General features: G+C 42.8%; 2 protein-coding genes across 2 annotated transcripts; one reads left to right on the forward strand and one right to left on the reverse strand.

Moving 5' to 3' along the window:
• On the reverse strand, positions 1-6,055 carry lsg1 (large 60S subunit nuclear export GTPase 1). The gene is made up of 14 exons (XM_036521660.1): positions 5,838-6,055; positions 5,570-5,696; positions 5,332-5,452; positions 4,991-5,077; positions 3,813-3,899; positions 3,557-3,617; positions 3,279-3,455; positions 2,540-2,887; positions 2,273-2,374; positions 1,777-1,920; positions 1,287-1,410; positions 1,065-1,144; positions 729-905; positions 1-637 (listed from the first exon to the last, which is right to left on the reverse strand). The coding sequence occupies exons 1-14, from the start codon at positions 5,937-5,939 to the stop codon at positions 458-460; spliced, it is 1,917 nt and encodes a 638-aa protein (XP_036377553.1). The 5' UTR covers positions 5,940-6,055; the 3' UTR covers positions 1-457.
• A 3,621-nt stretch (positions 6,056-9,676) lies between these two features.
• On the forward strand, positions 9,677-11,399 carry fam43a (family with sequence similarity 43 member A). Its single transcript, XM_036522134.1, has one exon. The coding sequence runs from the start codon at positions 9,903-9,905 to the stop codon at positions 10,941-10,943; it is 1,041 nt and encodes a 346-aa protein (XP_036378027.1). The 5' UTR covers positions 9,677-9,902; the 3' UTR covers positions 10,944-11,399.
• The last annotated feature ends 1,144 nt before the right edge of the window (positions 11,400-12,543 follow it).

Raw genomic sequence — 12,543 nt, forward strand, 5'->3', positions numbered from 1 at the left:
TCTGAGCACCTAGACCTTTATTTAAAAATATCAAGATTTGCTGACTTGCACTGTACCAAGCTGCTTTTTCATCTGATGAATGCAGATGTTCCTGCTTTTGAAGGGAAACAGCTTACAGAACAATTTTGCCTCCATTTTTTTTTAAACTTCAGCCCTGTGCTTTGGGGTATTCCCAATAGCAGCATCACAGGCTACTCCTCTCTGTTGTCATAAAATACATGTCGAGTTTCAGAACTCAGTTAAAATGCAACCATCTTTGAAAGTGCTCACAGCAACCTTAACAGTGAACAGACCAAACTGCTACCTATCACAAGCATTCTTTTTTCAAGGGTCACTCTCTGTGATAAAAAATGTGCCAGTGAACTGAGTTCTGGATAGTCAGTTTGCAGACCTGGCAGTCCTTTTGTTTTCAAAGTTTGCTCCTTTTTCAGCACACAGATGGAGATGGAGGGAGCAGTCAGGCATCCAGGTGTTTATTGAGCCTGCGGATTTTCTCCTTTTTGTTCCTGTTGCCATGCTTCTTCCAGGGCTTCCCCGCTGGCTGCTCTGAGCCAATTGTCCTCTGACTAATCGGACCAAAACCTGGCTGGTATCCCATGACTGACTGGACACCCTTCGTCAGTGCCCGGACGTTTTCCTGCAAGAGATTAAGTGTTGATGTCATCCTCCGAGAGTTTCTGTTGCTCCACAAACAGGGAGCCCTTTTGCAAAGCGAGAAAGGGTTTTACCTGATGGAAGAAGTTTTTATCCACCAAGTTCTCAATCCTCCTGATTTTCTGCCCACCATCGACTGTCTTGGAGGCTTTCTCTTCCTTGGCAGCTTGTCGGATTTCAAACCTGCTGTGCTGAGGCTGGAAGTCTTTGGGGTCAATGTGCGGAGGCGGGTGGCAATACAGGAGCTTTCCCTAATAACCAAAAACAAAGCATATAATTCTTTAGTGCTTTCTCCATTTTCAGGTTCCACCTCTCAATAGGGTGTTGCCGAACACCCTGCCAACGAAGATGAATAGGATCGACATCAACAGCGTACACAGGGCACGCTTTCCTGCACAGGGTTGACTTACAGTGACATAGTCCTTCAGTATGTATCGAGCTGACCTAGACTGGTCCGGCTGTCCGTGAGTAGTCATGAAGCCCCTCATGTCTGAAAGTGTGCACCAAAGAAAGACAACAGAGTGAGATCTATCGATAAGCACTGAACGGCTGAGAGATGGGCAGAACCATGGGTTTGCGGTGAATTCTAATTGGTGCAGTGCAGTGGGGATGGAGTTGGGGCAGAGCCTCACATCCGTACGCCATCAACAGTTCTTCGGCAGTGGGCAGCCTCTTGGGGTCCTCGTCCTCCCGTGGACGGATGATGCTGATGCCGTAGGTGCCCTCCAGTACAGCCCGAGGGATGTTCTGACACACGTGACATTGTTAAGGCCCTCAAAACAGTCTTCAGCGCCACAAAGGTGTTTACATTTCAACACTCAAAGTACATACTGGCCATCAACTGCAGATTCTTCTATGAGAAAGTTCATGAAGTGTTAACTTCGTGTTCCTGTTGCTTACTTTTGACAGCTGTGTCCCAAGTTTGTCTCATGTACTACATACACATCACAACATGGTTTAATGAAATCCTGAAAAATGATGATGTTATTTGGTCAGTTTTAGTCACTTTAAAGGTAAATAGAAGTATACAAAAACCAAATTTTAAAAAGTAACAGACAAACACATTGAGCATTTTACCGTCGTCTTACTCTGCTGGGAAAATAATGAAAATGTGAAGGATATTAAAGATATTGCTGGTACATGGTCCCTCATCTGGTCAATGGGCAGGATGCCACAGCAGATCATCTCAGCTTTGGTGGACACAAAGGAGGGCATGACCAGACCAGGGCAGTCGCACAGACACAGGCCTGGCTCCACAAACAGGGTCTGCAACACAGAAACACACTGTGCTCTCGAGAGGGGCTGAGGCAATGGCTCACAACATGCCCCGACACATATTTTCCTCAGCAAACACAACTGTACTAAATCATAAAGAGATAGTTACCTACTTTACTTTGGAACTCCTACAAAATATTATACTAAACTCACGGCATCACTACAACAGTACTTTAATGGTATCATGTTTAACAGGCATCAAACCAACTATTCTAGGGTGAGAAATGACATCTTATCTGTGAATGTGGAAAAAGTAAGATACTCCAGTATAGGAGAAAAAAATCATCCAGCTCAATCAAAGAAACAGTTTTTGATATTAAAAATTCAGAAATAGAAGGATTACCTGAAAGTGCTTTGTGTGACCAGGAGTGGCTGATACAGAAACTTTCTTGTTTCTGAGGAGAGTGTTTATTGTCGAACTTTTTCCAACATTAGGATAACCCACCTGGTCAAGGGGAAAGACAAAAAAATTGTAGGAGCAAAAGTCATAATCACATAGCAAATAAAAACATCACACCACATAACCTGACAACCAGAAACAAGGAATCTGCAACAATAGTACAGAATGGAAGTGTCCATATATCTGCTTTGTAACTCAGGGAGAGCTCACCAGCCCCACTGTGATCTGGTCTTCCTTCACCCTGGAGCCAGAATGTACTGATTTGAAAATTTCTAACAGCTCATCTTTGCGTAGCAGGCGGCTGGAGTTGAGAAACGAGGAGGTAGTTGAAGAGCCTGCCACCTTCTCTTCCTCCTCCTCTTCCTCCTCAGTGTCTGATCCCTCAGAGCAGGTCTGCCAGTCTCCTTCCTCCACACAGTCCTCAAACCTTTCCTTGCTTTCTTCTTCATCCGTGTCTATCCCTTCATCTTCCTTCTCCTCTGTGTTTTGTCTCACCACTTCATTGCCTGGTGCCTCCTCTCCATCACTTTGCTCCTCCTCATCCTCATGGTCCTCCCCCTGTGGGAAATCAATACTGGGTTAGCCAGGGTGTCAGAAATGGGCTCATAGCACCTTTGATTGCTCAAACCTAACTTCAACCAACTACGGGGTGTCTGCTAATTTCACTCTTGAAAACTCAACATGTTTGAACTTAAACTCACGTGCAGTGGCTTTGAACTGTATTCAGACCCCTTTACTTTTTGCACACTTTGTTGTATTACAGACTAAAATGGATTATATGTGTTCTTTTGGCTGTCAGTCTACACACAATAACCCATAATGACAAAGCAAAAACTTTTTTTTTTTTTTTTAGGAAATTTCGTGTCTCTTCCAAAGATTTCTACCGTTGATTATTTGAAGTGAAAAAAAGCACAAAAAGGCAACAGATCTGGTGACTGGTTTTATGTACCTTCTCCTCTGCCTCCAGCCTGTCGTTCTCTGTGAGGGCAGACCAGAAGACAGCCCTGATACCTTCACTCTCAAAGTATCTAGCCCAGGCTTTACGCTGATCCCGGGTCAGCAGGTCGGCCTTGTTCACCAGCAACATGTTCTCCTTGTGCTTAGACACCTCTTTCACATAGCACTCCTATGAAACAGATTAACACTGACATGTAAAATACACACAAGATATAATCCTCTCTCTGTCTGCTTGTGGAAACTCCTTATCCAAATGAACGCAATACTTACTAGATCCTGGCATCGGAAGAGCAAGGGGTTTCTGGCATCCACAATCTGAACCACAACATCACTAGAAAACAAAACACTAGTTGAATGACATGTAAAAACATGAGTCACCACACTGCATTGTATTTAATAACCATAAACATTCCTAGAATCCTAACACAATAAATAATTGAACAGACACAGTGACACAAGCAGACCACAGTGACCACTGATACAAGTGCAAACCCTTTCCAAGCTGGAGCATCTTTTCTGGTCCTACCTCCTCTCGATGACTCTCCAAAGCTGTCTCCAGAAATCAAGGTTCCGTTCAAAAGGGGTGAGAATCAAATTCTGTTCCTCTTCCAGCCTGACAAACAATCATAACACCCTTGCTTTAAACAAAAATGATAAAGCATAAGTGTGCTTCAGCCACTTTAAGAAAGATCACTTGACATTAAAGTCATTCTACTGTTGAAAATCTATCTGGAGGTTTCCTTAAGAGACGTGATATGTTCATATACTTGCATCTTGAAATTAGTTGATAACTCGTGGATTAATATTTGAAAGCAAACCTCTAGGGAAGAGCTTAGATGGATGTGCTGGCCATGCTGACTTTTGCTTCAGATGAGCTCAAAAAATTTGTTTGATTGAGTGGTTAGCTGAATACTGATCTCAATTTAACAGCACATAACCAATCAATATGGTTTATTGGAAATACATTTATTTTAACACAGACATTTCAGTAATGTGTTTCAGTAAATTATTCCTATTCATCCAAGTCTCTTAATCCAAACTAGTAGACTGAATATTAGGACATTTAATCATACATGATTAAAACTGCTACACCCAATTTATTCAAAGACAGACATTCACAGACATACACCGAAAACATCTTTACATTTATAATACCACAGCTACCTCTCCAACCATCCATTTATTTCTAAAAGATTTTATAGCAGACTACATGCAGAGATGTCAAATAATGATCAGTATTCAGTTAACAGCTTAAAAAAAAACATTAATTGAAAGCTCCACCTGAATGGAAACCAGCACATACAGCGAGTCCTTAAGAACAGGCCAGAGAAACACTGCGTCACAATGGTACTTCCTAAATGACAGGTACATTTAATCCTGTGGCAGGCCACCTGAGCCATGAGGATGCTAGACATGTTTTTGTGTTTGGCTCCGTCTAAACTCTTAATTATATGGTTGAACAAATAAACATAAGTGATCATGCATTCAAGACTCTAATCTCAAGCAGAAAGTAAGTCACTTGCTATAAGATCAGTGAAATATTGGACCAAGTCATGTAATTACAAGCGTGAATGATGGTTAAAAACATCTCTCCCACTCCAGCACTAGAGTTGCCCTGTACTTTACAGTCTCCCAGAAGCAGGCTTAGTGCCTTTTAAAAAGCAGAACAGTGGTGTGATATCTGCTGTGTGTGAAGGGGCTTACTGTGCAAGCTCCCGTCTCCACTCCAGGAAGCTGTCTCTCTCTGCCTGCTGAAGAGCTTCTGCACTGGTGCTCTCGTCCCAGTTGGGCCTGGACCACAAGAAGAGAAGTACAATAATGGAATGGGCGAAAGGGAGTGGATCTACGATATGCGGCAACTGGATTAAGCAGTCAATTTATCGAACAGGCATCATCACTCAGAAGTGAAGCAGTCTCCGGCTGAGTTTGTATCAGTGGTTCGCTCTTAGCGTGCGAAGAAATCTTCACGCACATCCAAAAAACAAAGCTTAACACTAAAGTATTACTCTAGTCAGTCAGACTGTTGTGGTTGGGGGTTTGGGTACCTCCGAGGTATTCGTAGGAACTGTTTGTTCTCTTCGTGGAGCTTCTTGAGCCTTTTGGTCTCTTCCGACGTCAAGAGGCCCGATCTGGCCTCCGCGGGCACGAACTTGATGTTGAGTTTTTCTGTAAATACATGTTATCATTTAACGTCATCCAACTACCCACACGCTAATGGCAGAAATGAACTGAACGGCAATGGAATCGCTTTGATTTCATCTGAAGGTATGTTAGCCTAGTTACCTGCTACAAACTCAGTTCCCGCGAGTTCGGCGGTGGCCAGAAAGTCGTCCAGAGAACTCTGCTCTGTGACTGACTGCAGATTGAGGCGACCCCAGTCGTACCCATCGTTTAGCTCGCTGGTGTGGAGCTGTCAATATTAAAACAACAACAGATGACAATGGAAATTTACTCGAAATGAAAGTTTTAACAAATTCAAACATCTAACATACTGCTTAGTTAATGTACAAATGAACAGCAAAGCAACCTATGATATGGCTAAATAACTTACCCACGAATCTGCGCGTCTGTTTCCACGACCTGCCGTATGTCTTTCCTTTATCAAAGCTCTACCTAATCCCGTGCCACCCCCACCGGACCTTTTCTTTCCCATTGTGGCTTTTGTTAACCGATGAAGGTTACAGAATCACAATCTACTTTTAAATCGATGCAGCTAGATCGCAACCAAGAAGTATTAATTACACCACTCTAATCACCATGTGAGAGTTGTTTTCGTCATGGCAGGAAGCGTCACAGAAGGAACCATATAGCCTACTTGTAAAATACGGCTAAAGAAATCGTGACATATTCCAGAAGAAATTAGTCATAAGTGGCATATCATATCAAATTTTAAATAATAATAACTTGCCTATAGCCATTTAATATTGCATATAATCGTTTTCGTAGCAGTGTTCCATAAGTAGCTACATAATGGTACGTTCCAAATGTGTCTTCAAATTAACTCTCGAGTGAAACCACGTCAACACATGAATAGTTCCAGAAGGTATCAAACAAACTAGTAATAGGAACCACTCGCATGCACTGAAACGTTTAATTTTTTATTTATTTATGATTAAATTGTTGTTACTTTATCTGTGCAGAATAGAAATGACACTGTTGATATTTTATGTAGCGTATGTAAAGCGTAATTTCCGTCATTAAAACACGGAGCCTGTAAAAATCGAAATCGAGTTTTCGATTGGTGAAATAATTAGGGCACATGTGTGACTAAAAACAGTTATAGTTCTGCATGACATTTATTTCAGATGTGCGTCGATTCCATATTTGTACAACTGAAATTCATCTTTATTCTTTCATATTATTCTTCCGAGTCCTGATGGACCTGCGAGTACCTTGCCTGGCCAACCTTTGAAACCTGGTCATGCAGTGCTCCTAATATTGTTGATTCCGTATGGTTTTTCGCTTGTGTTGCATTGTAGCCTACCTCACTTGTACGTCGCTTTGGATAAAAGCGTCTGACAAATGAATACATGTGTAAATGATGGACTAACGTTACAATTTAACAAGGCGACTGACAGACTCCGCTTACACCTTTCCCGTGCACCTTTAACACATCGAAATAATAGCCTACTGTTTGACAATGTTCCATAAGAAGACACTGATGACGCGATGTACATAAATACAGTAATGCAACCAATACTCTACAATGTAAAGTATATATTCAATTGCCATGGCTAAAGAGGAACATACTGTATTTCCAGTGCATCTTCAAAATTTGCTGCATGCCACTTTGCAACGAGGACATGACCTGCTACCAGGGTAGTCCAATATTTCAACAAACTGGCACAGTAGCATAATTGTTCACCAGGTTGGTGATCGCCAGCAGTTAATGGACGCCGCATCTGTGTATTGTGGTCTTCACGACCCCATTTAACATCATAAGCATGTCATTTTGTACTGAATCAACCTTCTTTGTCTACCTTGCTTTGGAGTAGGCCTATAATACATTTAATACATATAATACATTTGGCAGACACTTTTATCCAAAGTGACTTACAAGTAAGGAATAATACAACATAAGCGAATAACCTTACGGGGTCAACAATATTGGGAGCACTGCATGACCAGGCTTCAAAGGTTGGAAAGGCATGGTAGGCCTACAAGCAGGTAAAGCTAACGAGTGCGCTAAACCATTAGATTACATTTTTTAATAATTTTTTTAAAATAATTGTAATAATTTTTAATAGGTTAGGAGACAGTTTGAGACATGAGAAGTTCCTTCAGAGAGTAGTGTTTCAGGTGATCATGCGAGAGCAGAAGAGCTGTGTCTTCAGATATTTCTTGAAGACAAAGAGGGACTCAACAGAACGGATGTAGTGTGGAAATTCATTCCACCATCGGGGGACAACGGTGGAGAAAATCCTGGATAGTGATTTTACATTGCGATGCGATGGGACCACCAGGCGCCGTTCGGTAGCAGAGCGTAGCGGTCGGGAGGGAACATACACTATATGGACAAAAGTATTCGGACGCCTGACCATTACACTAACAGGGACTGTAATGACATTGTATTCAAATACATATACTTTAATATGGAGTTGGTCCCCCTTTTGCAGCTATAACAGCTTCCACTCTTCTTGGAAGGCTTTCCACAAGATTTTGGAGTGTTTCTGCGGGAATTTGTGCCCATTCATTCTGTAGAGCATTTATGAGGTCAGGCACTGATGTTGGACAAGAAGGCCTGGCTCGCAATCTCCATTCCAGTTCATCCCAAAAGTGCTCGATGGGGTTGAGGTCAGGGCTCTGTGCGGGCCAGTCAAGTTCTTCCACACCAAACTCATCAAACCATGTCTTTGTGCACTGGGGCACAGTCATGTTGGAATAGAAAAGGACCTTCCCCAAACTGTTGCCACAAAGTTGGAAGCATAGCATTGTCCAAAATGTCTTGGTATGCTGAAGCATTAAGATTGCTCTTCACTGGAGATAAGGGGCCTAGCCCAAACCCTGAAAAACAGGTGTGGCCAAATACGTTTGTCCATATAGTGTACATTGCAGCAGTGAGTTCAGGTGGGTAGGTTGGTGCAGTTTCGTTAGTCACCCTGTATGCAAGCATTAAGGCCTTGAACATGATGCGGGCAGCTACAGGGAGCCAGTGGAGTTAGACCAAGAGAGGTGTAATGTGAGCCCTTTTTGGTTGGTTGAAAACCAGACGTGCAGCCACATCTGTATCAACTGCAAAGTTAAGTGCATGCAGTTAGGCCAGCCAAGAGAGCATTGCAGTAGTCCAATCTTGAGATGACCAGTGCCTGGACCAGGAGCTGCACAGCATAGGTAGGGTTCCTTGCAGACATGTACGGAGTTAGTGTCGTTGAGCCTAGCTTAACGGTGATGTCGTGCTGGATCGACGGGCTGGCTGGGATGACTAGGAGTTCAGTCTTGGGTATGTGGAGTTGAAGGTGGTGCTCCTTCATCCAGGCTGAGATATCTGAGTGACAGGTAGAGATCCATGCTGAGACCGTGAGGTCATCAGGTTGGAACGAGAGGTAGAGCTGGGTGTCATTGGCATAGACAGGCACAGAGAATGAAAAATCATACAACATCCCGGTTGTCTTCACTCAAAACACCTTGAGTGAAGACCACCGGGAAATAGTACTTATGTAGCCTATTCTTATATTTTAATTATTTATTATATTATTATATTTTTATTAATCTTGTTTTACGGAGCTGCATAATGCGAACTGTGGGCTACTTCCAACTGTACTTCCTTAAAATGATTGCTTGAAAGGATAAATGCGTTTGTAGACTGCAAAGTGACAACCAACATGGATATGACGGTAAGTATACCCACTGTATGGTTGATTCATTGTAAATCCAGAAGATGGCGATAGTTAACCGTTTTAAAACATAATTCCTTAACGTTTCTGTGCACAACTGAAACCGATATCTAAGTGAAACACCTACATTGTCCGACTAAGGAGATTTCTCTTCTTGCCATTAGTGGAAATAATATCCAGCTCACCACGTGCCGTAACTTACAGTTTAATAATTAAATAAACACTAATTTCATGCAAAATCTAGCATGCGTTAATAGGACATGTATGAAATACGTAGACCTATTTAAAATCCATCGGTTTAATGTCTCAATCTTTAATATATAATCCGCGCATGCCAGTTATGCCAATATAGGCTAGTATTAACTTTTCAATAAGCCACATATGAGCATCGCTTCAAGGTGTCCTTCTGACTATTTAAAGATACGGTACAATTCATTGGGTTGGTGGTGTCCGATACTGTCTCTGTTTCCATCTCCCCTACCGTCTTAGCATAATGGTTCAACCCAGTGTATATTAACAGCTGATCTTCTCATTCGCCACAGTCAATTTATGGAAGTATGATCGGAGTCATCCAATTTTAGGGGATGCAAAGTGAGAGGGAAATGTGCCAGATATGAGGTAGCTGTTCTGATTAAAAGAACTAGCTACTTAGCTTCGCAGTTAGCTGCAATTTCCGCGGTATTAGGTAATAAATGACAAATGAAGGGAGGGAGAATCTTTAGGTGCAGCAAACGCTCCTCCTCGCGTAGATTTTACAGCCGCTTACAGTCTACAACCATATAATGCTGCCCTGGAAGAAGAATAAATTTGACTTGATCGAGGAAGACAAGCAGTCGAAGCAGAAGGGTTATGCCGTGAGTCTGAACTACTCTGCGCTGACCTCCTTTGCTAAGTCTTGCCCGGAAAGTGCACTAAACAGAGTAGGGAACATGTTCAAATCTAAGCGGAAAAAGGTCAAAATCACCAGCGAGGACCCTACTTATACGGTCCTGTATCTGGGGAATGCCACCACCATCCAGTCCAAAGGAGATGGTTGTACCGACGTGGCGGTCAGCAAGATCTGGAGCAAAAGCGAAATGGGCAAGAATGGCACAAAAATGAAGCTGACCATCAGCTCGCAGGGTATACGGATGGTGCATGTGGACGACAAGGCACGGAGACCGGGACACTTGTATTTACTGCACCGGATAACCTACTGCGTTGCTGACCCGAGGCTTCCCAAGGTTTTCGCTTGGATCTACAGGCATGAGATGAAGCACAAAGCGGTAATGCTGAGGTGCCACGCAGTGCTTGTGTCCAAACCGGAGAAGGCGAAAGCAATGGCGCTCCTTTTGTATCAGACATCGGCGACTGCCTTAGCTGAGTTTAAAAGGCTGAAACGAAGGGACGATGCAAGGCACCAGCAGCAGCAGCTCATAGGAGAGCAAACGATTCCACTGGTGCCCCTCAGGAAGCTTTTGAACGGACAGTGCTATTACAAACCCCCGGTTGAGCGCAGCAGGAGCGCACCGAAACTTGGGTCTATCACAGAGGACCTGCTGGGGGAAGAGGAAGAGGAAAAGGCGATGCACTTTGAGTGCGAGGACATTCTGGACACCGACGATGATTGCTTGGACAATGGTAAGCAAGAGCTTTCTCAGATTATCAACGATCTTGGCGAGATGTGCATTGGAAATGACGTTCAGACATTGAAAGCCGACCTTCGGGTCACTCGACTGCTCTCAGGCGAGAGCACGGGGAGCGAATCATCGATAGAGAGCAACCAGGAAACCAGTCCTGTTACCAACGGATTCGAGGAGGGCAAAATGCAGGAAATTGGTTGACTGTGCATCACCAATTTTGTCTGAACCAAAAATTGCCTCAGCTATAAATGATTACCTTTTTATTTAATGTACTGTCCATCACAAGGGTTGCGTATGCTTGTGGTATTGTGCCTCCTCATCCAAACGACTTGAATGATATTTTAAAGATTAAAGGTATGTTAGATTGTGGATAAAGTCCCATAGTGACACACTACACATTTTCTGAAGGATTCTCCAACGAGCACAACAGCAGGAAGGAATGACCGTAGGTCTGGCAAAGTTGTGCGGTGCGATTCGAAATACTTGCTCGCTGCGGTGGTCATCACTCTAATTTATTAGGAGGGTTTTGTTTCGGAGACGCCTGTTTACCCAGTCGTTTTCCTTTGAAGAAATGCCGAACTCTTCAACGGTCCTGAACAAGACAACTCGCATGTTCAAAACGCTTCCCCGTTGATCCACCAGCGGGAAACATACACTCCTTCGGGACATTCCGTTTTATATTATTATTATTATTATTATTATTATTATTATTATTATTTTGCACTGCTGTGAATTTCTTTTGAGCGTAACGTTATTTTGTACATATTGTTCTTCTCATAAATGTTCTCATAAACATAAATGTTATATCTTTGCTGTGCAAAAGGAAAGAGTGTATTAAGATGTACATAGTGAAATAATTATGTGTATACAAACGTTTGTTATTTTTTAAAAAAGAAAATGTGGTATGTTTCTGTCGCAAAATTACCAATAAACAATAAAACAAAAAGTATGGTCACCTTTTTGTTAGTGGGGAAGCATTCCGTTTCTTTTCAGAATTGCTGGTAACATCCATTCGGAATGCAGTTTGACAGAGTGGCATGGGGGATGTCATGTTATTTTGTGACCGACCGTATTTCCTTCTGATCACAGCACTTCAGCTCAGAGTAATCCGTGAGACATATGCTGCAGATTTTGGGGTTGACAGATCTATTACTCATCTAAAAGTTTGCTGAAGTTTATAAAAACTGAGTCTATGAAGTCCTTCATCTTGTCTGACGGTAATGACGCAAATGCAGGGGCAGCGTTTCAGTTTAGCTGTTAAAACCATTTTTAGCAAGTCGAATAATGTAGATACAGAATAATAAAAATTGGGGGAGCAGTTTCAATATCAAATTCACCACAAACCAGCTGTTCTGGGCGCCGTAGGTTATCCCAGAATATTTGCAAAATTACGGTGTGGGTGTAGTGACCGTATGGCCGTATAGCGCAAGCGTGATTGATTTCCATGCTGTCTTTTGAGCCATTGGAGCGCATGCCGTCTGTGACACGGACGTCTCTCCGCAGCCTCATCATATGTAGAACACTGATAATGCATATCGGGCGTTGCGCTGGTTACGCTGCAGAGACAGGGGGGGAAGCAACGCAGATGCTTCCTGATGAAGACCAGACAACGCTGTCGGAATCAGTTCACAGCTGTGATGGACTGACTGAAATACGCTAAGAGCTGACCGCAGACAGCAGTCATGGTAACTCAAGTATTGCGATTTGACCCATCGTTGCCTCCTAACTCTGAGCACAGTGTTTGCATGTTGGCGGTCATTTATACCGATCGCTGTGTTGTTGTATTACATCACATCATTTA

The sequence above is a fragment of the Megalops cyprinoides genome, chromosome 2 (assembly GCF_013368585.1).
Source record: "Megalops cyprinoides isolate fMegCyp1 chromosome 2, fMegCyp1.pri, whole genome shotgun sequence".
NCBI lineage: Eukaryota > Metazoa > Chordata > Actinopteri > Elopiformes > Megalopidae > Megalops > Megalops cyprinoides.